Source organism: Macrobrachium rosenbergii, chromosome 2, assembly GCF_040412425.1.
Source record: "Macrobrachium rosenbergii isolate ZJJX-2024 chromosome 2, ASM4041242v1, whole genome shotgun sequence".
Lineage (NCBI taxonomy): Eukaryota > Metazoa > Arthropoda > Malacostraca > Decapoda > Palaemonidae > Macrobrachium > Macrobrachium rosenbergii.
This window is the reverse complement of record NC_089742.1, coordinates 54,611,328-54,637,515: the sequence shown is the minus strand read 5'-3', so window position 1 is coordinate 54,637,515 and position 26,188 is coordinate 54,611,328. Positions and strand designations below refer to the sequence as shown.

The 26,188-nt window shown below is 38.9% G+C and overlaps 2 protein-coding genes across 4 annotated transcripts in view; one reads left to right on the top strand and one right to left on the bottom strand.

Moving 5' to 3' along the window:
* LOC136849835 (glycoprotein-N-acetylgalactosamine 3-beta-galactosyltransferase 1-like) overlaps positions 1-26,188 on the bottom strand; it is a 42,504-nt gene that overhangs the window by 14,290 nt on the left and 2,026 nt on the right. The gene's annotated exons all lie outside the window — the stretch shown is intronic.
* On the top strand, positions 8,795-16,596 carry LOC136847078 (zinc finger protein 879-like). Of its 3 annotated transcripts, none has more exons than XM_067118372.1 (3): positions 8,795-8,986; positions 12,989-13,081; positions 13,255-16,596. In XM_067118372.1, the coding sequence occupies exon 3, from the start codon at positions 13,265-13,267 to the stop codon at positions 15,791-15,793; it is 2,529 nt and encodes an 842-aa protein (XP_066974473.1). In that variant the 5' UTR covers positions 8,795-8,986; positions 12,989-13,081; positions 13,255-13,264; the 3' UTR covers positions 15,794-16,596. The 3 variants fall into 3 exon arrangements, with proteins under 3 accessions (XP_066974473.1, XP_066974484.1, XP_066974465.1); XM_067118383.1 differs by having other exon boundaries at positions 8,796-8,986; positions 12,989-13,418; positions 13,695-16,596; XM_067118364.1 differs by having other exon boundaries at positions 8,796-8,986; positions 12,989-16,596.

Sequence of the window (26,188 nt, the reverse complement as noted above, 5' to 3'; positions counted from 1 at the left end):
ATTCTGTATATACTGCCCAGGAAAACGCTGAAGGACTTCCAAATATTTTCCTGCACCTCCTTGTGCTGACTGTCCCTTTTATCCAGATATTGCTCTTCTAACTATCCCTTTTATCCAAATATTACTGTTGTGACTGTCCCATTTATCCAGATATTACTGTAGTGACTGTCTCATTTATCCATGTATTACTGTACTGATTGTCCCATTTATCCAGGTATTACTGTACTGACTGTCCCTTTTATCCAGGTATTACTGTAGTGACTGTCCCATTTTTCCAGTCATTACTGGTGACTGTCCCATTTATCCAGGTATTACTGTACTGACTGTCCCTTTTATCCAGGTATTACTGTAGTGACTGTCCCATTTATCAGTCATTACTGGTGACTGTCCCATTTATCCAGGTATTACTGTACTGACTGTCCCTTTTATCCAGGTATTACTGTAGTGACTGTCCCATTTATCCAGTCATTACTGGTGACTGTCCCATTTATCCAGGTATTACTGTACTGACTGTCCCTTTTATCCAGGTATTACTGTAGTGACTGTCCCATTTTTCCAGTCATTACTGGTGACTGTCCCATTTATCCAGGTATTACTGTACTAACTGTCCCTTTTACCCAGTATTACTGTGGTGACTGTCCCATTTATGCAGATGTTACTGCGGTGAATTCCCTTTTTATCAAAACATTAGTGGTGACTGTCCCATTTATCCAGGTATTACTGTGCTGGCTGTCGCTTTTATCCAGGTATTACTCTGGTGACTGTCCATTTTATATTCTAGACATTACAGTGGTGACTGTCCCCCAGGTATTACTGTGCTGTCTGTCCCTTTTATCCAGGTATTACTGTGCTGACTGTCCCTTTTTATCCGGCATGACTGTGGTGACTGTCCGTTTTATCCAGGTATTACTGTGCTGACTGTCCCTTTTTACCAGGTATGACTGCGGTGACTGTCCATTTTATCTAGACATTACTGCAGTGACTGTCCCATTTACCCTCCACTAAACTTAAACACACCTCCACTTAACTGAAACACCACCAGTATACCTAAACACCCCCCCCCCTAAACCTAAACACACACATCCACTAAACCTAAATACACCTCCACTAAACCCAAAACACAAACCTTGATATAGAATTATTAATCACAGGAAAGTAAAGCATTTTCAATAATATATTTTTATGGCATCGAGTACATGAAATGAGGTATGATAAACCCGTACAGCTTATTTACAAGTTACAAAAGGAAGGGGGAAGGGGGTACGGGTTTGAAATCTACCCTGTTATCTAATTTGGGTTAAATGATGGCCACCTGCCAAATTTTGTCTAGATCGGTCAAGCTGTTATCACATAAATTACAAAAGGACTGGGAAAAGGGAAGGGGAAGGGGTATGGGTTTGAAACGACCCAATTTTCTAAGTTGGGTTAAATGAAGGCCACTTGCCAAATTTTGTCTAGATCGGTCAAGCGGTTCGGATTTCTATAGCGCACAAAGCTACAAGTATACAAACATACACACATATAAACATTCATTTTTTTATATAAGATATATATATATATATATATATATATATATATATATATATATATATATATACATACATGAGAAGCCATCCCATACTTTAACGTTTAAATCATTATCTTTTAGAATGTAATCAGACACTTCTCAATTTTTGTATTCCCATTACCTTCTGTTACTTCTTTCAAAATGAAACTGAAATATAAAATTTAGGCTAAAGGCCAAACGCTGGGACCCATGAGATCATTCGGCGCTGAAAGGGAAAATGAGAGTAAAGGAGGCTTTAAAGGTGTAACAGGTGGAAAACCTCGCAGTTGCACTATGAAACAATTATGAGAGGGTGAGAAGTCAGATGGAAGAGAGAATATGAACAGAGGTACAGTAAATGACATGAAAGGGGTTGCAGCTAGGCTTAATTAAGTAATGCCTGCAGTGCACTGCCAGAGATGCACTAATGTCACTACAACCCTACAGGGACTTCTTTCAAATGAACGCCATATTCTTTGGAAGCTTGAATTTCAAGTCAATGGCCCCTCTGGTGCGTTTGTTCCACATGAGTAAGGTTCATCTTCTGGACAATAATAATAATAATAATAATAATAATAATAATAATAATAATAATAATAATAATAATAATAATAATAATAATAATAATAATAATAATAATAATAATAATCCTATTATTTTTTAACCAATCCTAAATAAACTTACAAAATGTATTTGACAGTATGGCATCCTTAAGAAACAAGGAATATCATGCACTTTATGTTGCATATCATCAATACGTCTAACTTATAATAGTACTATAAGGCTGCAAGCCCACGATATCCAAAGTGTCGGTTACTTAGGGGGCAAAGTGTCGGTTACTTAGGGGCCAAGTCATTTGCACTTCCATGGGGTTTTACTGCTGTACTCTAAACTTTCAAAATCAGATTTAATCTTTATGGGGGTAGGGGTCAAGGCTCAAACGTTTTATGCTACGAACTCTAATGCACGTTTACCGCTGCGCTGTTTTTACAAAAAGATTATTACTTTTTCATTTTAGTTTATTCAAGGGATTCTTTGTTAATACTGCACGTTTGAAGTTTTAGACAATATTTTTTTTTATCGCTACGCTGATAATTATTGGTCTAATTTGCCTTCTTATGACTAGATCAGTAATGATGTTTATATATTTTTGCTTCTTTTCTCCTCCTACCTCCTATCCTATCCAGTTTCAGTTCTCGGTGACGTGAAGCTCTTTTACTCTTTGTAATATTTTCTAGAAAAATATTGTTATCGACAGGCCTAGCAAGGTAGAGATAGCTTTTGGTTGATTGCTCAAGATGCGCACGTCTTCTACAACTAACAAATTACGAGGTAAATTATGTAATATTATTAATTCTGTAGGTGGTCTAACATGGTACGTGCATTTTGTCAACAGTTTTGAACACTTATGAATACAGTTCTCAATGACGTAAACTAATTGTGGTTAAAAGTTCAAACTAGATGCAAAAGCAGCAATGAAAACGGATAATACTGACCAATACCTAATGAATTCTATAATTTGACATTTGTTGGCCCCAAGTCATTAACCATACCTACAACAGGATATCCAGATTTTTCAACCTTAATAATTAACTCAAACAGTAGATTCTTAGATATTTCTGTATCAAAGTTATAAAATGTTGTTTCCACGATTTCATGAGACCTCTTATCATCACACATTGCATTTCAGATGTAGGCACATACATAGTATCGGTATCTTTATCATAACTCCACATTTTCGCAATACTGCAATTCGTCAAATGAAATTATAAATGCCCGCTCACTTTTCGTCACTGCCTCAGATTAGTATCTTAACGGAGTTCAGAATACCAGGTTCTGTCGAAAGGTTTCTTAAGAACCCCAGCGATATAAAGTGGTTAAAGAAGGAAAAGAATGTTTCCACGGCTCCCTTAAAAACTTATAAGTTGTGTCCTCGTGGTAGCCTAAGGCGAGGTTGTTTTGACGTCACGTTCTCGACCTGCGCAGAAGAGGACTTATTTTGGGCCAGTGCTGACAAGACCTCCTTATACAGTACATACTCTCTAAACCTTGATGCTGACAGCCACTCAAACTGACACGAGAGATTATGTTTAGCTGAAGTTATTTTACTGAACAGTTCGTTAGTTAGTAGAGGAGTGACTGATGAGAAGCACTGATGAGAAATGGTCTTTTTTTTTATTGGCCTGTGCTTACGTCGTAATATGTCATGATTCCTATTATAATTAAGGAACTCCGAAATCGTATATTTGGAATATGATACCAACTTATTCTAAACTCATCGCGATACATTCAAAGGAAATTCTAAGGTTCTGTTAGAGAAACCGCCGGATCCCAAATTAGCCACACTGATTATAAGAAAACTTCGATTATCTCGAGCAATATAATCGGCGAAAGAAAAAGACAAGCAATCTTTTAACATAAATATCTCTCCATTGCTTTAATCAGATGACAGTTCTCTGGGGACCTCGCTCAGTGAGTCAGCATGTCAGTAATGTAGGGTAAGGAGAATGTTTGGAGGCGTTCAGTTGCTTTCTCCACGTAACTGAGTGCCTGTGCGTGCCAGTGTACTAATATTACGTTAACTGAAGATTCCGTTGTTTTGTTCCTCTCTTGAATTTTTCAAGTATCTTATTATCAAGGTAATTTTATAATATATCATCATAAGCAATGACTGGTCAAAAGGATATAGAATTTATGCCAAAGGCCAAGCGCTGGGACCTATGAGGTCATTCAGCGCTAAAACGGAAATTGACAGGAAAAAGTTTGAAAGTTGTAACAGGAGGAAAACCTCGCAGTCGCAGTCGCACTGTAAGGAGAGGGACGAATGTAAGATGGGAAGACTATGAACGGAGGTACAGTAAATGGAATGAAAGGGGTTGCAGCTAGGGGTCGAAGGCACGCTGCAAAGAACCTGAAGTAATGCCTACAGTGCACTGCATTAGGTGCACTGACGGCACTACCCACAAAGGGGCAAACAACTTTTAGTATGCCCTACCGTGACAGCACTACCTCCATACGGAGTATGTATGCATCAGACACTGGAAAGCAGAAGTGACTAAACTTTGTCCCTTGAGTAGAAATTCAGTGCATCATGGGAGGTGCACTGACGACACTTGACCCTCTACGGCGTTCAGGGCGCTTTTAGAAAACGTTCAGGAATGGTACAGGACCAAAGGCAGCTGTTAGCTACAGCACTTGCTCATTCAGGTAAGTACAAAGTACTGACATTTTATCCGACGACTAAGCAGTACACATTTTTAAAAAGCAAGGTTTTCATTGAAAGTAATTTAAGTGATTTGCATACAAGAACATTTATTTTGTCATCATGGCATAAGCATTTTAAAACGAATTATTTATTTAGAAAAATAATTTGACGATGCCTTTCGGTCAGATACATGAAACACCCGTTTCACTTAACCTTTTGAAGGGATTCTACATTAGCTTGATGCAAATGAGTGTAATAACCATAACACGTGACACTGGACACAATCCTTAAAAATTTAATAGCAAATAATCAATATAAAACATGGGGCTTGCTGATAGAGGAACATTTTGAAAAATATTGATGTGAACCGAAAAATTAATCCTATTTATAGGATTTAGCTAATTTGATTTGGGCCAGAAAAGCAAATAAAAGGCTAAAATAAATTGAAATTAGAAATTAGATAGAACAGGTAAAAGAACAACGTTCTTTTTTGCTTACAATCGATTTATAAATCACATAAGATGGATTGGACCCACTCGTAAAATAGCAGCCTGAGCTTTTTGTAATCCGCACTGATAAAAACTAACAAATAAAAATAATATTCATGTAAATCCAAGTCTGTATGCAACCTTGACGCCATCCCACAAAATATGTTTGAAGGAGACTGAAAAGAGAAACTAAATATAATTAGTAATTCTTGTTAATACCCTCGTCCCCTTCTTGGTTAATGAGGGACAGCTGTTCCTCCAATGAGTCACTAAATCTAGTGACTTTAATAAAAAAAAAATTGTTCATATTTCGGTGGCCGGTAATAAAATCACAGGAAAAAAGTCACAGAAAAAAGTCACAATTTTGGCAAGGAAAAAAGTCAGAAAAAAAACAGCCTTTTCTTTATGCTTTTACGGTAATCCCCAACGGGCTTGTACAAAACACGCCGCAAAGGTGGATACATACCAGGTTAAAACACTTGGGGGTCACAACCTAGGAAAAATTAATGACTTTTTTTCTGTGACTTATTTACCTGGATTCCATATTTCCGCCTTTTAACTGTGTTGTTCTGGAAAACCGAGTCTTCCTTGTAATCTTTCATCAATTCCCGGTGGTTTGTTGGCAACGCGTCCAATTAAAAGCGCAAAATTGCAATCCGTTCTTCGCAAGAGATCAATAATCGTCATACATGTCAAAGAATTTTTCGTTTCAAAAAAAATTTTTTCAACATATGCCTTTCGATCAGCGAACACGTCCCTATATTGATATTTGCTTTTAAAATGTTACAAGTTGCGTTCACTGTCGTGTGCTTTTGATTTAGCATTCTTTCGCTTCGAGCTATCACAGAATGCCTTCAAAAAATGGAAAACATTGCAGTTGCATATCATCTCGCTGAAAGGCAGCATCGGATCATCTCATAAATAAGGTGGCTGGAAAATATTTATGTCATTATGACAAAATAAACGCACTATTTATACAAATGACTTCTAATTTACTTTCACTTAAATCAATATTTTTTGAGGGTGGTTTGTTTACTTTCTGCTTAAACTGAGAGAGACTAATCGATAAGCCACCTGTCTCTAGGATCTTCTTACATAACCTTCGACCTTCATTGCACTTGACCCTTCTATTTATCGCAGTCCGATGAGACGGAAGCGAAAGTGCGCAAATTAATTCACTCATGAACATTATTTGAATATAATATACTTAAGTCGTCCGACCTACCGGTTTCACTATTTGAAAGTGGATGAATTATTTACATCGGTATCTTCAACCGTTCCAAGAAATCCCCGAGACAGATGCCCTATCGGTTGGTCTCTCTCAATTGAAGCGGGAAATAAGCAAACTTGCTTTCGTGGGAACCACCTTCAAAAAATATTGTTTTAAGTGGAAGTCAGTTTAAAACTCATTTGTATAAATAGTACAACTATTTTGTCATAATGCCATAAATATTTTCCAAACGCGTTATTTATGAGATGATCCGATGTTGCCTTTCAGTCTGATGACATGCAACGACACATCACGTAATTTTTGAAGGCATTCAATGATAGCTCGAAGCGAATGCTCAATCGACACACAATAGCCGCAATTGTTAACATTTTCAAAGCAAATGTCAATACAGGAACATGTTCGCTGATCGAAAGGTGTGTGTATGTATATATATATATATATATATATATATATATATATATATATATATATATATATATATATGTGTGTGTGTGTGTGTGTGTGTGTGTGTGTGTGTGTGTGTGTGTGTGTGTGTGTGTGTGATAAAAGGAGCCCATAGAAATATCTGAAGGGTAGATTTTATAGCGTTATGTTATATTTCGAAGACACCTGTCTTCCTCAACGGACAGGTAATGTATTAGGATGTCATATATATATGTATATATATATATATATATATATATATATATATATATATATATATATATATATATATATATATATATGTATGTGTGTGTGTGTGTGTGTGTGTGTGTGTGTGTGTGTGTGTGTGTGTGTGTGTGTGTGTGTGTCAGAATTTAAACTTAAAACATACCAACGCCAAATAGTCAGAATATCCTGCGAGAATCGAATGCTCTTTTCTGACTTGGCTACAGTACAGTTTACGACATCTATAACAACACGCTTTAACAACTAATGTTCTTTAAAAAGAATTTAAAAATAATCGTAAATCAGACACGAAAATAATGTTCCTTTCCTCTGACTCGCAATAAAAATGGATGTTACTCCTATGAATTCAACAGAGGATAAAGCCCACTTGCCATCGAAAATCTCTTATCGGATGGGAAAAACCCACAATACACTAATGCTATTAGTCTAAATATGATCCAGACTACAGATTCATTCACAAAGAGTAACAGGATTGAACAGATATCACCGAGATTAGCAGTCAAGTACAGAAAAAAAACTTCCTTGTAAACGTGGCTCGTCGTACGCTTAACAAATTCTCTTATCTGAAACCCAATGTAAACACAAATGACTCATCCTTCACGTGTCTTTTACATAGGAAATGTTCCTAGCTTTAAAATTCGTGCCTTTGTTGATTTCCTTTTCCAAATGATTACTGCATAAATGTCCGAATATTGAATATAACTGTGAGTACTGGACTGAGGCACCTTGAAGTGGTTGTATAATGTCGTATCAACACAGAATGGATTTTTTAGGCTGAGCATTTTATTTGTTAATGGACATGCATATTGAAAGCATAATGCAAGTTAATAATAATAATAATAATAATAATAATAATAATAATAATAATAATAATAATAATGCGATGATTCATAGCTTCTTTTAGGTTTGACCAATGTGTTTTCAACAATATCGAATGTTTTTTTTTCCTTGCCTTTCGAGTACCTCCTGAAGAACAATCGCGTAACTGACTGAAAGCATATACAATGGGTATAAAACTTTAACAATTAATGGGACTATTACGATTTTTAAAAACTGCTGAGCATACCAGGGATATATGGATTAAGATTCTTCGTTATTAAGATATGGTCATTAGAACAAATCTTATCTTATCCCAGTGCAGACAATACTACATACTTATACGTTGTACAGTTGAAGAATTCTTCACGGGATTTTCCTAATAATCTCTCTCGGCTTTTGACTTCTTGCAATATTCTGGGGTTTCTTTCACTGCCTCTATTGCCATTTTGTAATTCAAGATGGGGTTAAAACTAATTTTTTTTCGTTAGTGCTTCATAGAACTTCGGCGGTCTGGTCCTGTCACTTTCTATGCTTTCAGTCTTCTTAGTCGTATTATGATTTTTTCTATAGGAATTAGCGGTTCCTCCATTGGTTTATTTGTTATATTGTCTCGGGAGCAAAGAAATAAAACGAAGGTTTGCATATATGCAACAATAATAGCTTTACACACGAATGGTATTAGTGCTTTGCAACAAAACATGCCTGCTATTCGTGTTTTCATGAATGGTGCAAAGTTTAGTGATGTGTGTTTTAGCGTTAACTTTATTCATCATGAATTTTGCAAAGTGGTCCATTGGAATTATCATATTACTAATTATTGATAGCAAAAATGCGTCCTGACTTGACTAACCCGTGTAGCGACGAAAAGACGACCAAAGCTGGGGAGAAAAAGGAAAAGAAAATTAATGCTGCCCAGGACCAGAATTCTAATCCTCTAAAAGGAAGAAGCTGCCTTGTTTACGGGTCATTGACAGTCGGCAGATATAATAATGGCTATTTTCACTTAGCCTTACCTTTGCAAATACAGGGTAAGGTTGAAAACCAAAGTTTTAGGACTAGATGAGCCTTTATGCCTGAAATGTTCTATTTTTCAAACTAATCAAGAACGCCTGCCAGTAGTGGTAATGATTTAAATCTAATATCCTCCTAGTCTAAGCTTCAGCCTTTTAGAAGTACCTGAAGGGCCTCCTGGGCTGTAGACTTTGTCTGTCCTACCTAGTCTTTATTTCCATTAGTCAGTCTTGGGTAGAGCATACTGTAGACTGCATCTTTATCCATCTGGCTTCTCTCCCTCTTTTACTTTTAATCCTTTTCATTAGATTATGACTGCAATTCCTGGCTTGACGTAAGCTAGCCTAAACTACCATCTTCCTCCTTATAGTGGAGGTTGGGTTAGGCTAATGATTGACGGTGGAGAAAAAGTTAGCTTAACCTAGGGTAGCTTGAATTAATGCAAGATTATGTTAGTATTACTTAAGCTGGGGTAGGCAACGCTGATATTGAGTATTGGTAACGTTTTGCATCTTGGTCTTAGTGGTAACTTGCTTAGCCTTTGTAGATCTAGCCATTTTGCATCTTGCCGTATAAGTTTATGCAAAACTAATACTAGGCACAGCACTAAAAGTGAACTAGTGTACTGTATGTTGTAATCTTGCAGCTAAATAATCTTTGTTTGTAAGGGAAGCAGTAAAAGAACTTGTACAAAACACTAACATGTAAAGGTAATACAGTACTGTATTAGTTTAATTAACACTGGAGCATGACTAACCCATGATAATTAAGTTTACTTAGACCTGTATAATATTGTGCACTGTAATATAGGAACGAAGTTTTTCACTAGTGAATTGGTTTAATACTATAGGTTACTATTAATTTTTTAATTAGGCTAGGCTGCTGACATATAAGCTACTGTATCATATCCAATTCTGTGGAAAGCATTCAAATAATAAAACATATTTATGAATGGACAGCATTTAGTGTTATGTACCTAAATACCTAAATGCATGTACATTTTCACTTGTAAGGAAGAAACATTTCTCTTTGTAGTTGTAAAACTGACTTTTGAAAAAGAAATAACTATCAGTTTTAAAAAGGTTATGTAAATGGCATGGTGCAACCAAATTTTTGGAAATACTATGAGTGCTCTTGACACAAAAGGCTGCTTGGCAGAAAAGGCAGCCCTGTCCAGCAAACTTACATTTTGACAACCAAGGGCCCTGCACAACAAAACAATGAAGAGTCACCACCTGTGACATTGAAAAAATGTTTGTACACCCACCTTGGAACACAGTGAACACTTACGGAACAAATATTTTGAGGGGGACATTGCTGATCTCTACTTGAAGGGCAATTCAAATGTGGGTCCTTATCCATGGATGACATGGACCTGCAAAACTTGATTACAGAGCCAACACAAATACACTGATGCATGATAAAATAAAATACTTTTCCCAATAATGACTAGAAAAATAAGGGAAATGATACTAATCACAAAAATAACATGCAAATGCCATAATACTGTAATACATAATAAACAGTAATACACATTACTGAACAGCTGAGACAAAGTGAGAACCAAAGGTAACTGTTTTTGTTTTGGTAGATTAAGCAGCAAAAATGTACTAAATACGTAAACTAATAAACTTACAAAGGAAAATGTAAAACATTAAATACTCCCATTCTAAACAGGGGCAAAAATCACTGCATAATAGTAATACAGTATTCCAAATTTTTAAAAAGCAAGCTAAAATTACATATTAAAAATCAAAGGTACATACTAAAAATCAAAGGAAGCTCACAATTCATGAAGTACTGAAATCTCTACAGAACAAGGAACAAGAGACCTGGGATCTGAACAGTGAAACACTGAAAGCAACAAGTACTCAACAGTATTTTACTAGTGCTTCAACCTTACACAGTTCAAAAATCGAGAGCTCACACTGACAGCTGCTCATCCATACATCAAGGCTACACATCCAGGAAAAACAAAAGACTAATACTGTGCCAGTTTTTGGTGTAACTTGGCTGCTAACAGCAAGCAACTTACTTAGCCACCTTGCAAAGGCTTATGCTGTCAAGAATGCCATCTTGATACATAAATCCTTTCAGGAGGACTCCTATTGGAACTCAAATCTGAGAGTAGATTTAAAACTAGGGAAACATCCCGTGAAGGTGGTTTGAACATTTTCTGAGATGAGTTTCTTTCACTGACACATCCTTTATAGTTTATTAGAGGAGTCAAAGTCTCAAAAACCTTTAATAACGAACATCTACAACCTTTGATAACTGACACCAGTGGACCCCTGGTTTCCCACTGAAACAGCAATAAGTCTATTACCTGAGGAAAAGTGGCACAGAGTGGATCAAAGCCTTTCCTATAACACCCATTGGCAATGACTGGCAGTTTGGCTCAAGAAGCTTTTTGTAAAACTCTGCTTAATAACCTGCAAGTGTGTAAATGAAGCCCACCAGAAATGGTGATAATGAAGAAATATTTTCTGGTTGGGGAGCTATCTTGTCAAAGCCACCGGGGCCTCGAGAAGGTCTGGAAACTATGCTTCTTAAGGCCATACTGGAGTCATCAGAATTGTGTGTTGACAGATTGGCGGGGTCTTTCTCTGAACTGGTCTGCTTAGGGAATCTGTGAAGATGTTATGTTTTCCCAGAGAACAAGCTGGCTAAGGGAGCGGTGTTCATAGCCTCGGCCCATAGCAAAGCAACAGGTGATGGAGATTTGGTGCTTCTTTAGTTCTCCAAGTAAACCACTACAGTAGAGTTGTCCAACATTACTCAAACAATGTTTTCAGACACATGGTATCAGAAGTGTTAGTGCAGCCCACTCTTCATGGAGGATGAGAGGAGAATCTTGGAAGCTCTGAACATGTGCGTGTGCTTCTCTACTCTTTCAGTCTCATTCTCTTACTTCTGTGGATTGTTAGTATGTATTCATATCTAGGAACCCCTCTAATCCTTTTATGGGATTACCACCATTACTTCTGATGATCCTGGGTACTGGTCAGCACTGGGGAGGTGTTCAGAGTGTAGGAGAATCCTGTACCCACAATCCTGTACCCCTCTTACAGCATCAGGATAGTGATTCTGGATGTGTGTACACGACCTGTGTCCTAGTTGTTTGCGCCCTGCAAAAACTGTCAATTCTGTTCAACATATTCTGTGGGGTGCACTGGCTGTTATCCTAAGTGTCTTCACAGTAGCAGCCGACGGCTGAGTAAGAGGTACGTATTAGGGTGTGGGTAGAAAACAGTTTCTGCCTTCACCTTCCTTTCTTTTAGTTCTTCCCCTCTATCCTGTCTGTCTTGTCTTTCTGTTCAGTCTATGTACCATTGTGAGTATGGTGTTTGGGAGCTCTCCTTCTCAGTGATCCACTAAGGATTCCCAAAAGGTGATTGGGTAATAAACTCATCTCACTCACCAACCACCAATTAACCACCTTGTTACAAAGGTTCAGTGAGCATTTCCAACTACTGTACACGTATTGCCATGGATACTGGTTTGTATGTGTAGGAGAAACAAAAATGATCTTGCACTTGTCATACACCACATCTGCCATTTCAGTAGTTCCATTGTTTCCTTTCTCACGTGACTGTCCAATTTCTCAAGCTTTATACATCCATTCACTATTCTAAATATGTTGGCAATTAACTTGAACACCAGTATTATTTGCAAAACACACAGGACTAGAAGGGGTATGTAGGATGGCAATGCAGAGGAACATTTTCCAGATATTTTGATGCTCTTAACCATTACTCAGTTCTTCTTTTATGTATTACTATGTCTGGTTGTGTTACCTGCAGCCTTAACCAGCAATTATAAAATGATGCTTTTTTACATTAAAATATAATAAATATTTTTAGGCACTGGATTGTTTACTTAGTTGCTGCAATTATTCTTTAGCAAAACTGTTGAGAAGTAAAATAATCATTAGGTTTCTACATTACGGTAATTTTATTATGACATAATTGTAAACAAGTACAAATTTGAGTAGCTATAATGTGTGTTATTCTTTTCAGGTAATAGAAGAATGAGTGAAGGCGGGCAAAGAAGTTATTCTTATCAAATAATGCAAGAATGCATGAAGACATGAAATAAAGTTACTCCTTCAGGTAATGCAAGAATCAGTGAAGGCAGGCAATGAAGAGATGAGATTTTAGTGAGCCTGTGTATACTTGAAGCCACATTTCTGCAAAGTTCATTGCAAGTATCAAGGTTCATGTACTACTGCTGCCAGTATGTAGTTTGTATTATGATAAAAATTAAGTAAAACTTTTTTATTCAGGGTGCAAAGCATGGAGATTGGTGAGGGGACATCAGTCATGACCCAGGATGGAGCTTGTCATGAATCTCCATTGGTCTGTAAGGAGGAGACTATCTCTGTGGAAGATGGTTTCATTCAGGAGAGTTCATCTGAGCATGTTGATGGTGATCGTCACAGTGAAAATGGTGAGACTAGTAATGAATTGTCTGGAATATTAGATGTCTCAGTTGCTAATCAGGTACAAATATACAAAGCTTTACAGGCATATGCATTAGCCAATATTTTGAATGCACAACAGAGAGTCAATGTTGCTACTTCAGGAGGCTTAGGTGAAAATGCAGATAATCACATGAGCAACTCTAGTCATTTAGTAATAGCTCAGAATCTTTTGAGCTGGGCTATGTATAGGCAATTGCTGTCAAATGTAGTAACATCACACAATCCCTATTTGTCTCTGATAGGAGGATTATTGACTCACTTAAGTACAAAGCTCAGCAAGGGTGATGAGATGAATGAAGAAGATGCTTTATCTCAAGAATCATCATCAGTTCGAGCAACAAACACTGATTTTGCTTCTCTCTTAAGGCGACTAACACCAGAAATTAGTATTGAAAAAGTGCCCAACACATGTGAATCGATTTGTTCTGAAACCAAGGAAGCCAGCATAATTTCAGTGGGAAGAGGGAGGAGTAAATGTAGTCCAAGAAAGAAACAATCTAAGATCAATGAAGACGGTGGTAAAAAAAAGGGTAGCCATCAAAGTAGACTTCAAAGAAAAGAGGGCTGTAGTAATAAGGATTTCTTATACAAGAGGAAATCTTCTGAGGAATGCACTAGTGTACAGACTACGGTTTGTGATGAAAGTAGGACTTTCAATGAAACAAAAATGGTTGAAGATGTGCATATGCATGAAAACTCCGATGTTCAAGTAGATGGGCTTAAAAATGAGTCTGGCACCTTAAAAACACTGAAAAAATTTCGAAAAACAAATGTAAAAGTACCAAAGTTGCATATTGGTGAAAAGACTGATGGGGCAATAATGGATGATGCAAAGAACCTTCATGCTGACCTGACGTTTACCAATGATATTGACAATGCAAGTTCTCAGGCTGTCATAACATTTTCTAGCACTCCACGAAGGAAATACAAAAAAAGGGAAAAGAAAATGGATGAATTTGAAGAGGACGTGAAAAAATTTAGCTGTTCTGTATGTGGGAAAATGTTCAAGTTAGAAACAAGCCTCACCAAACACATGTGGTTACATACAGGTCAGCAACCATATGCTTGTACAGTCTGTGAAAAAAAATTCACAGAAAAATCCAATTTAACAACGCACATGCGTATTCACACAGGGGAAAAACCTCATGTTTGTACCATCTGTGGACGGAGATTTACTCAGCAAGCAAGCTTGATGTATCACACTCGCAGCCATACTGGAGAAAAACCTTATGAGTGTAAAGTATGTAAAAAAACTTTTGTGTCTTCCTCAGGTCTGAACAGCCATATGATAAGTCATTCTACATACAAGCCACATAAATGCGAAGTTTGTAATAATTCATTTGCAAGAAAAAGTGGCTTGGACCTCCACATGATGGTTCATACTGGAGAGAAACCTTTTGAATGTAAGGACTGTGGTAAGTTGTTTACTCAGAAAGGTGCTCTTACAAGTCACACAAAGCAGCATACAGGTGATCGAAGATATCAGTGTGAGGTCTGTAGAAAAGCCTTTGTTGATAACTGTACCCTTAAGAAGCACATGCGTATTCACTCAGGTGAAATGCCTTATCAGTGTGAGTTGTGTGGCAAGAGATTTCTGCACAGAACAAGTCACATTGAACACATGAAAGTACACAATGATGAGAGGACATATCCTTGTCCAGTATGTGGTAAGCTTTTCCGAAATACAAGTAGTGTGAACACTCACATGGTTACCCACACCAAAGAACGGCCTCATGAATGTCATGAATGTGGCAAGAAGTTTGCACTGAAAAGCAACCTCAAGCATCACATGAAGATCCATGTTGGTGCAAGAGATTTTGTGTGTGAGATTTGCGGTCAAGCATTCTTATTTAAGGACACTTTAAGAGAGCATTTTAAGACCCACACAGGAGAAAAAACTTACAATTGTCAGGTTTGTGGCAAGGGATATATGTGGAAGCCAAGTTTTCTTCGTCACATGGATGAAATACATGGGCTAAATCCCAATGACCACTGGGAAGTATTTGCAAATGCTCGAGGAAGATACAAGGGAAAACTTGACACTTTGACTAGTGATAGCATTGAATCAGTATTAGTAAGCACAGAAGAGCAGAGTGACAAGTCAGATGATGAAACATTGGGGTCCTTTGATGTAGGAGATGCTAATGATGTTTTAGGATGTGATACAGACAATGCTGTAAAATGTAGTGCCAAGAAATCTGTAAGGAACAATGGGAAAGATGACTCTGAGAAGGAAAAGATTACTGAAGACGCAGAAAAAATGCCTCCTCAGAAAGTCAGTAACCCAGGGGAAATAAGAATCAAAGAGGAAGAAATTGACAGTAATATATTTTTAGTATAATAAGACTTAAATTGAATAATTCTTAGGATTTTAAAGTCAGCATACTCAGAGTATTGTTCCTAATGTAGTTCTTAATTGTAACTGGTACTAATAATATAGAAGACATGGTGTCTTCATATTCACTATAGCATTGTCATTTTGACTAAGTACGTTTGATCAGTGTATGTTAACAGGCTGATGTGTAAATTATAAAGTGTGTTTTGTTACATAGCGTCTTTTTCTAAAAATAGCAGTATGTATACGTATTCTAATGTAACGTAATATATGTATATGTAAGGACTGGCCATAACTTACAAGTGTTTAGTGCCAACAAAATTTGGGAATGAGGTCATGCAATAGAAGAATCAAAATTCAGTAGTCTTTTGGGTAGCTAGGTAATTGCCTAAGTTATACAGTACAGTATAATGAAAAGAGAAAATGCAATTACATGCTTACCTTGGTATGGGTACCATCTGGGTGCATTTTCTTTGACTTCTGTGCCAACATATCAAATTCTTATTTGGAGTTTTGAGCAATTCTTAATTTGAAGATTTCTGTTGTTTGTAATAATAATTTATGACTGGACTAAAGTCCTTGAGAAGTTATGTGTATGAAATCATTTGTAAATTTTGTACAGTACAGTACACTTATTCTTACCCGTTTTGTAGGCATATTGGTATTTTCTCTGTGAAAATGAATTGTTTTACAATTAAAAAATTTACAAATGTATTACTGATTATTTTTAATTTACTGAATGTTTTAAGAAGATAATACAGTTCAAGTATGTTGGTGTAATATATTTTTGAATAAAGCACAAGTACAGTGGTATGTTATATTCTTATTCACTGTGGTATCAGATGTGCAAAGTATTCCATTTGCAGTAGCTTACTACCTGCTTCTTTAATTGGAAATTTGATTCTTGACAAATTCTTTCAAGATCACAATAATTATAATATTTAGAGCATTGTGAACATTTAAAGCATTCAGATCTCCTGTAAAAGTGTACATTAATCAGTCAGTTATTTGCATGCATTTATGAAAAGCCAGTAAATCTTCTTTACACTTTTCTCAGCTAACTCTGACAGCAATAGTGTAACAAAAATTTTCGTTTATAAGTAAACTGGAAAATAGTTAATGTCTATCTGTTTTATGTATGTGCTGCGTTACTCAAAAAATTACCCATGACCAAGGCTACTGCAGTTCATATACAAATACTGTATGTGGTTTAACCTTAAAAGAGGAGATATGAATATAGTCTTTGTTTAAACAAAATATTTCGATTCAATGGTTCTTTAGTACAAGACCTTTTAGTGAAACTTATATGGGCTAGTGTCTTGGCATTCTACTTGGCTGTTGAGAGTTTGTGCCTCCTCCCTGAGGCGACGAAAAATCACTGGTTCTTTATCACCACCAGTTGCTGCCATGGTGTTATATATCTCTCTGAGAGTTATGTCTCTTTACAGAACATTTTAAAGGAAGATATTTTAGAAATTACATTTGAACAGCTGGTCCTTTTTTATCCACACAAGTTAGGTTGTCAAATTTCACAAAATCCTGCCATGTCTAATTAAAGAATTTGTTGGAAATACTGAAAACATCTTTTAAAATACTAAAAAAATTAATTTTTGTGAAATAATCTTTCAATATGAAATAATAACCCAGAAGCACTTGCCTATCAGCTAAAAGCAAGTAAGCACTGATTTTAAATCCTAATGTCCTATATGGACATTTTTGTATTTTTCACGTCATTACAAAGTAAATAACAAAGTAAAAGTAATGTAACAAGATACAAAGCTGCTGCTCTATACACTTTGTATTTTCAACTGGGTGGAAGTGACACACAATAGTTGTATAGTACTTGCATAAGTAAAAGAAAAGCTGCATCAAAGATATGTTTGTGGCATGGTAATAATGATACATCTTTAGGAGTCATGGACAATTGGTAAGGGGAACTTAAATGTGGTACCAAAAGTATTTTTTAATTTCTAACAAATGTTCTTCTGGTCTTCAAAAAGGATAGGAATATAAGATTTAGGCCAAAGGTCAAGCGCTGGGACCTATGAGGTCATTCAGCGCTAAAAGGAAAACAGAGTAAAGGAGGTTTGAAAGGTGTAATAAGGAAAACCTCGCAGTTGCACTTGTTAGGAGATGGTGGAAAGTAAGATGGAAGAAAGAGAGTACGAACAGAGATACAGTAATAAGGGACAAAAAGGGCTGCACCTAGGGGCCAAAGGAATGCTGCAAAGCAATGCCTACAGTGCGCCATGTGGGGCGCACTGATGGCACTACCCTACTATGGGGGGTCTTCATATAATGATGATCACAGTTAATTTAGGTTTTCATTACAGTACAGTCTATGTTATATGATTTGTTTTGTAAAAAAGGCCATTTTGTTACTCTCATAACAAAAATTTCTATAAAGAAAAGAACACAATTGCATATTCAGCAGTGGAAATAATTCTTAATGTATTTTATTTTCAGTAATATTGTTATTTATATTCTTTACCTTCTGTTAGTGCAGTTCATTATGTGTTGTGTATTATTTTTTAACCTACAATAAGGCTATTTTATTATTCTTAAGAAAATTCTTTACTGCAGCCACCTTTTTAAAAAAAAATTGTTCCCAAAACTCATGAATACACAGATTTATCCACAGAATACCCAGGGTAATGTTTCCATCATTTTCTAGTCGTGCTCTCTTCAAAATCCGATGAAAGCTAGTATAATTTCTCTGTTTACAAATGGTATTCTCATGTTTAGCCAAAGTTCAGCTACCTCTTCTTTATATAGTCGGTTGCTCTCAAATCCTTACAGCCAATTTAATACTGCCTTTCTCAGTTCAGTATACTGTTCTGTATTGCCGTGTTGAATTAAATATTCTCTCTTCCATGGCTTGCTTATCCACCATTATATAATTAGCTTTTCTTATGCATTATTTATTTCATTTAAACTTTGATGTCCTGGGCTTCCCCAAGGATGACAAGTAGTTAATTATATACATAGTACAACATTTCATTAATCGTTGAACCTTTTCCATACTGTAAGTATGGTCACTTTTCAGATGATGCCCTTTACTTATTTTAAAATGTCCTTTACTGTACTTATTTTAAAGTTGCCACAAATCTTCATATAGTTTATACTGATTTTTCATTCTTCCTTCTCTATTCCTCAACTCCATACTAGACACATTTTTAAGGCATTTGTAGTTTCCTTCATTAATGTGGTGAACAAGAAAAAATACTTGCTGATCTTTGATGACTACCAAATCTTCTGACACACCTGTCTCTGTCTTTACTCTAGAGCTTGTATCATGATATTATTACTGTTATATGCATATGAACTTTTCCTGTACACTCTACACTTGTAACACCCATTTAATTGCTTCTCAGGCTATTTTGACAAATATCTTTTCAACATCCACAAATTTGCGATGTGTTAATTCTTTTTCACATGGAATTTTGCCTTTAGTTACCTCATTTCAAACCTTGCATATGTGGAAACAATTGTCATATTGTTATATATCACAGTCTGAGGCCTGATGTGCTCCAGTTATATACTGTAATGGATCTTAACTGGCTACTTGCTCAGCATCCATATAATTTACATAACCTGTACAGTAGTACCATCTCCTTGATATAGGGTCATCTTTTAGCAGGACTGAGTAACTATAAAGCCCACTTCTGTCTCTCACCTTTATTTTGCATTATTTCCAGAGGACAAACCATATCTTCCAGTAAATATATGTGGTGTGTGTGTGTGTGTGTGTAAACAAATTTTAGCACAATTTGATTATGTGGTGAAGTTTAGTTCTGTTGCTTATCCTCATTCCCAAGCTGACATTGTTAGCAATAATGGAAAGTGTATATATATCAATCACTTGTATGCAGTGTTAAATTGGAATTTTATGAATCACATATTCTTTTACTTGTTTAAAATGCTTAAGATCATTAAAGATCTCTACTGGTTGGTCTCCAAGGAAACATTCTGACTATCCTAACATATAAAAAACTAGTATTAGGACAGGATAAGTAAAACTAACATATATGTTCCTATTCTAAATACTCATTCTAATTATTTATTTACACAAGTTTTAAACCAGTATTCCTGGCATTGTAGACATTTCAGGTTGAAGCAATTAAGTATTTTGTCATGGGCAGTAATGGGGAATATGTCCATCTGAACTGTGATGTCTTGGCTGACATATCTGAAAGACTAGGAGAATAACATTCTTTTTTTTTTTGTAAAAGAACAGTGTTATAGCAATGGATAGCTACTCCCTTGTTCATGAATGGGTACTAGTGAGCCTTGACACTGCCTTTGAGGATAGCATCACAGGCCTAAAGGGGCTTACTTATAAGGATGGGAACTCTGGAACTCCATATATGAATCTGTGGAATCAACAGTGTCCCACAAGGTGATGCACTCATCAGCAGAGCAGTTCTATACTATACTATTTGGAGGAAAGAATACATGGAAACAGTGTGCTGGACTTTATTTCCAATTTGGTGACCAAGCAATGCAAGAGGAGGTTAATCACTTCCAAAGAGTAGGAATACCTTGGCACCCTCGATGAAAGAAGCATTACTGTGGTAAGATTTCATGGATGCTCCATTAGGCATGCACCTAGAGAAGGAGTACTCTAGTTACCATATCACTTAAGAGGGCATGGAAAAGTGATTGTAGGACTTTCCTAGCTTGATCTGCAAACAGTTGAGGAAGGACCCACCACAGAAAACCAGGAGTATCTAGAAGACTCACTGAACCAACCTATGGATCATGATGTCCTCCATGACAGATACATGATCCATTTCTTTTCACACCTTCCCATACTGCTGTCATGACTAAAAATTTTCCTTTCCTCTCAACCAAGCAAAGAAATACTTAGAGTTAGGGGTGGATTTACTACCAGGAAAACTAAGGAAATAAGTATATTCAGGACAGCATGGTCTTTTAGGGGACTGTAGGATGGGGACCAACAATTCACAAAGTTTATCAGCCAAACACCCTTTAGAATGTATATATAGCAGGATTAGTTGAGGTCCATCTGGGAGGGGAATTCAGGCCACCCATTGCCTCTTCCTGGCATTTAACTGGTTTTTGACTGGAAACTCCAGCTACTCTCAAACCCTCAGTTACTCACCTGGGCACTGGCTGCAGTTGTAGTATAACCACATTTGCTGGTCATTTGTATTCAAAGGTTTTTGGAGGAGTAAGTGACCCTAACATATACCTGGCAGTAGTTATTACAATGAACATCCAGTAGCTGGGTTTGTGTTATGGATTTTTCAGCAATATAAAATTTCAAAATTCATCATCAATTCATTCCAAAAAAAAAAAATTTTGTATTCAAGTTAACTCACTGACATATGAGGGGTGTAGACAGAATATTGTAAGACAAGAATAACACTTTTATGGCGTGTTTGACAGGTTACTACATATGGAAAACCCTTTGGTGTTGTATGATAATTTATTCTTTGTCACTTGCCATTACTGAAGTTGGTGCCAGGAATAGGTCAAGATTCAATCTTTGCAATTGTACTTTATGAAGAGCTACCAGCAAGCAATGGATGCACGCAAACACCGAGAGGTATTTCTTATGACTGCATGCAAGATAGCATTGGGGAAAGATTCTTGACTGTTGTTGGTTTCTGGTAATAGTACTTGGTATTTCCTCGTTCTATGATGCATCTGTAAGGGGAAGGTAACTCATCACGAGGGCGTGAATGCCTTAGGAATGTGATGTAACTCATAGTATTCAAGAACACTTTTGAAGCTTTTGCGACCTAGTTAGGCTACATCATGGATGCTTTAATGAGGCAAGGAGTTGAGGGTCAGGCATGCCTGACAAGGGGTCCGGAGGTACGATACCTCGCGGATGACTTGAATTTGGCTGCGGCAGAGATTCCCGCCCCAGTTGGAGATTGTAGCCTCTCAGAGAGTCTTGTTCGGGGGCGTCCGCTGGGCGTTGCTTACTTGGGCAACCTTCCCAATTTGTGGAGCGGCCTGTCCGCTTGCACGTCCTACAGCAGTACTTCTCCTCCTGAAATTCTCTTCGGGGAGAGGGAGGACCTCTTTGTGGACCAGCCCTTCGCGACTGGAGAGGGCTAGGCCGAGAATGGTTCAGTGTGTGCCCCTTCCGCAGACCACTTCAGTGGGTGGAAGGTGGGGTTTTGTCTTGATCCGGTTCTCGTACAGGAGGTAGCGTGGCTGCAAAGTGGCGTTGGTAAAGGGCTTCCCCAGAGAAGGTCCCAACCCAACAGGAAGTCCACTCCGGGCCAAATTCCACCCACCACGCCAAGGCGGTGGGCTAGCTTGCCCCTAGGTGTCATAACCTGAAGCTTGACTGTGGGAATGGTGATGGTGTGACCCTCTATCCACTTCATCTCCCACCGGCTTTTCTCGTTAACCATGGCACCGGCTGGCACTTGGGCCCTGGCGATCAGGCTAATGTCTGCTGCAGTGTCCACTGTGACTGGAAGGGTCACGGGCAGGCTAGTGCTCTGAAGTGGGGCCACCGAGATGAACTGGGTCCCCAGTCTCTCAGGGTAAAGGATCTTGTGCGGCCCGGCCGCAGAGAATGAGATGCTAATGAGGTTGACGAACTTTGTGGTGGGGACATGATGTGGACAGGCCGGAGATCCAGCATTGTAGTGGCTGGCAGCACCACAGGATTTGCACGGGCCTCTTGTATGGGCTCCGTGGCCTGCAGTACCTGTTGGAGGAGAGGGTTGAGTGGATGAAGCAGGAGAGGAGTTCTGGCTGGTAGTAGTAGGCTGCTTGTTAGTGCCTAGTTTGTATCGTCACAACTTCAGCGTCCCCCACCTTACAGTGGGTGCACGTAGGCTTGCTCGGCAGTCCATTCTTTGGGCGAGTTGAGTTTGAGAGGTAGGCCGGCAGAACGATGCGTTTCTGAGAGGTGCTGTGAGACTGGTTGAAGGTTTCCCACGAATCGGCCATGCGGCAGGCTTCCATCAGTGTGGTGGGCTGCTTATCATTAAGATATAGTATGGCAAGGGGCCCAGGCACACATTGGTAAAGGTCTTCTAGCATGGTCCAATTGAAGAGGTCCTCAAACGTTGTGCAAGCCAAGGAGTCGAACCGGCGGGTACCAGACTGGGTCTTGTGACAGGCCCATTCGGTCCAGGACCAGCCGACTTCCTTGGCAAGACCTCGGAACCGCGGTCTCCATTTCTCTGGGGTTATTTCGTAGGCCTTCGTGATGACTCTACGAACTTCAACCATGTTGCCTCTCTGGCTCTTCTCTAGTGAGTGAAGTGCTGCCTTAGCTTTTCCCTCCATAGGCTTGGCTAGTACTAAGGCCCTCTCTGTCTCTGTGGTGCTGTAGTTATCGAAGAGTGCCTCGATTTTCTCCAGCCAGCTTCTGGCTTGTCCTCAGTCCACTTGGGGACGAGGGAATTAATGCTCGAGATTGGAGCATTGGGTGCAGCAGGTGTGGGCTGGAGGCTTGCTGTCTAGCCATAGCTTCGGCATTCTCCCTTTTTGCTCTTTCCAGCTCGAGCTCCTTCTCTTTGAGAGCTAGCTCACTTTCCTTGCAGGCTAACTCGTGCTGTCGTCTCCTTTCTTCTCTTTCTTCTTCTAACTGCCTCTGTTCGGCTTCATACGCCCTCCGTTCTTCTTCATACCTCCTCTGTTCGGCTTCATGATTCCGCCGTTCGAGTCTTTCTTCCTTCTCCCACTTGGCCAAGTCGTCCATTTGCTCCTTGACCCAGGTGGCAAGTTCCAATCCGGTGAGCCCTGCCGCCGTCCCCAGTTCCAGGAAGGTTTTATAATTCTCTGCTGCCATGGTTCTGGTGGGGAAGGGCGTCTAACCGGGTCAACTGAGCGTACTTGGGCAGCGAGGAAGTGTCCCTTCAGTGACGTGGCACCCTTTCACAAGGTGGCATTGTGGTTGGGTGTGCCGTGTAAAGGTCACACTGGTGGCACTTAGTATCCTTATACTGTATACTTGTGCAGGTTAGGTACCAGAAGGATTTTTTCTTTTGTGTTCCCTTTTGTCTGGTTTTATTTTATTTTTTTTTTATCTAGTTGCTTGGTTGGTGGCACTATGGTGCCAATGTGTTCCTAGGAACCCCTTACTTGAGTCCAACTAGGCTATGTGGGAGGAAATGCACTCTACCCCAGCAGAGTGTAACAACTGAATGAGAGAGAAAGGGAAGGTAAAAGAGAGAGAGAGAGAAGTAAGCTATTCAGCTGATGACAGTGCTGCAAATTAGTGGCACTGTGGAAGGAAAAGTGAATTTGTGGTTGCTTTTTTTAAGATCCTCGTGAGTGTCTGGTCCCAGTACCTGCAGTGCTACAACCCCATTCTATTTCAGAGGGGGAAAAGCCACTGTCTACTTAGGTCTGGGTAAAAGGCCTCACTTGTGACCGACAGTTTATCACTGTAATTAATTTTAACTTGTCCTCATCTAATTGTGGGACAGAGGTGTTTCTTTTATTTGGTTTAATTTAATTAACTGTCCCGGTGTCGGCCCTTCTTTCCTTGAAGAGGGTCACGTACACTCGGTTAGGCTATGTGGAAGCTTAATTGAATATATGAGAGAGAGAGAGAGAGAGAGAGAGAGAGAGAGAGAGAGAGAGAGAGAGAGAGAGAGAGAGAGAGAGAGAGAGAGAGAGATATTCAGTCAGCCAATTTGTGCTGCCTGAGAAAAGTTTAAGTAAAATTTTATAAGTGCACACTGGCAGGGTTGTTAATTGCAGATATGTCGTCTTGCAATGAGGGGATTGTTTTTAACAATCGTAAGCAAAGCCGAACGTCTACAATGAGTTTAGAGTAAAATTGTAAGTTCTTTTCTTTATATGATTTTCTTTACGTCAGGTATTTGTATAGAAACTTGTTCTCTGTATTAATTCTAACTAAGCCCTATCATTCCCTGACTAAATTATATATTGTTTTTATCTATGGTATGGAACCCTGTCCTAGTCTGTCTATCTACCAAAGTCTGTCTGGCTAAGATATTGCGAGGGGTGGGGGGTACTACGCCAATGAAGTAGTCCCCCAAAAGTGGCTTTGAGGCAAACAACCGGTCACACTGTAAGGACTGGGGAATGAGCGACATACTGGCTGGGTGTTTACTGGTTTATTGGTTGTTCCTTACTGAGATAAATGTACAGAATCTACAAAGATGTTATTGACGCGTGCGAGCGGTAATGTAGCGTCTACACACAGACAGGTAAAACAGAGATGAAAGGTTCAGACATCTGTGTTTGTCGGCAGACAAACAGATGGCGATATCAAGAGACATGATTAACATACGGTGATGAAACATACATCAGTGGAAAGGCCGGGAAATTCTACATATGGCCAATTGCATGAGATTCAAGACAGATTAATGGATATAATGCAATAGCATAAATGTGAAATGGAGAGACATTTGGCGTCTTCACAAACAAAAACACACGTACAGTTTGATACAGAAGATTCGTTGGAACATTATGAGTACATGATTAGAATGCTTGCATGGCAATGCAAGTAGTGGTGATTGTACATACATTAAGACAACAATGCTTAGGAGAACAGACGGAAATATTGTATGGTTGAAATAAGCGTTCCTGTAGAGAAAGAAAACGAGATGCTGGCTTTGTCCTGTCCACTTCCGATGATGACGATTGATCGAACACACTAACACACACGTGTTTGGAAGAGGCAGCGTCGGGGCTCTTACAAGCATACTCTCCCAAGACGTGTGTAACGCCTGATTGTTTGAAGAGACGGCGCCGGGCGACGGGCTCTTACAATGTTCCCCACAAAGCGAGGCATCGATGCGGAAATTGTCTTGCCGACAATTGTAGTTGGCTCGGAGGCTTGGGCTAGGGGCGGTAGGAGGCTGAAGGGGCGGCACCGCCAGCAGGAGCTCGAGGAGGACGGGAGCTGGTTGAAGGGTGACGCCGGATGATCCTTCGTGGCCAGCTCGAGGGCTGAAGGATGACGGGCTGATCCTTGGTAGCCAGCTGAGAGGGGCGGCAGCAGGCTGAAGGATGACGGGCTGGTCCTTCGTTGGTCAGCTCGCCCAGTACGAGTGTGGGGCGGCTTCAGGCTTCCTGGAGGGAGGCATCCAGGGCTCGGTGGTGGAGTGGGTCATCTCGGAGGGTCGGACTTCTACTAAGAACTCAGGAACGGCGGGAAACAGCGAGGCGGCGAAGGGTCTATCGGCGCGTGGGTCGTCATCTTGGGTCGGCCGGGTCCTTCGGGTCACCAGTGTAAGGACTGGGGAATGAGCGACATACTGGCTGGGTGTTTACTGGTTTATTGGTTGTTCCTTACTGAGATAAATGTACAGAATCTTCGAAGATGTTATTGACGCGTGCGAGCGGTAATGTAGCGTCTACACACAGACAGGTAAAACAGAGATGAAAGGTTCAGACATCTGTGTTTGTCGGCAGACAAACAGATGG

What these genes read in the sequence shown, in the direction of transcription:
- LOC136847078 (XM_067118372.1), top strand. Translation starts at nt 13,265, where the DNA reads ATGGAGATTGGTGAGGGGACATCAGTCATGACCCAGGATGGAGCTTGT.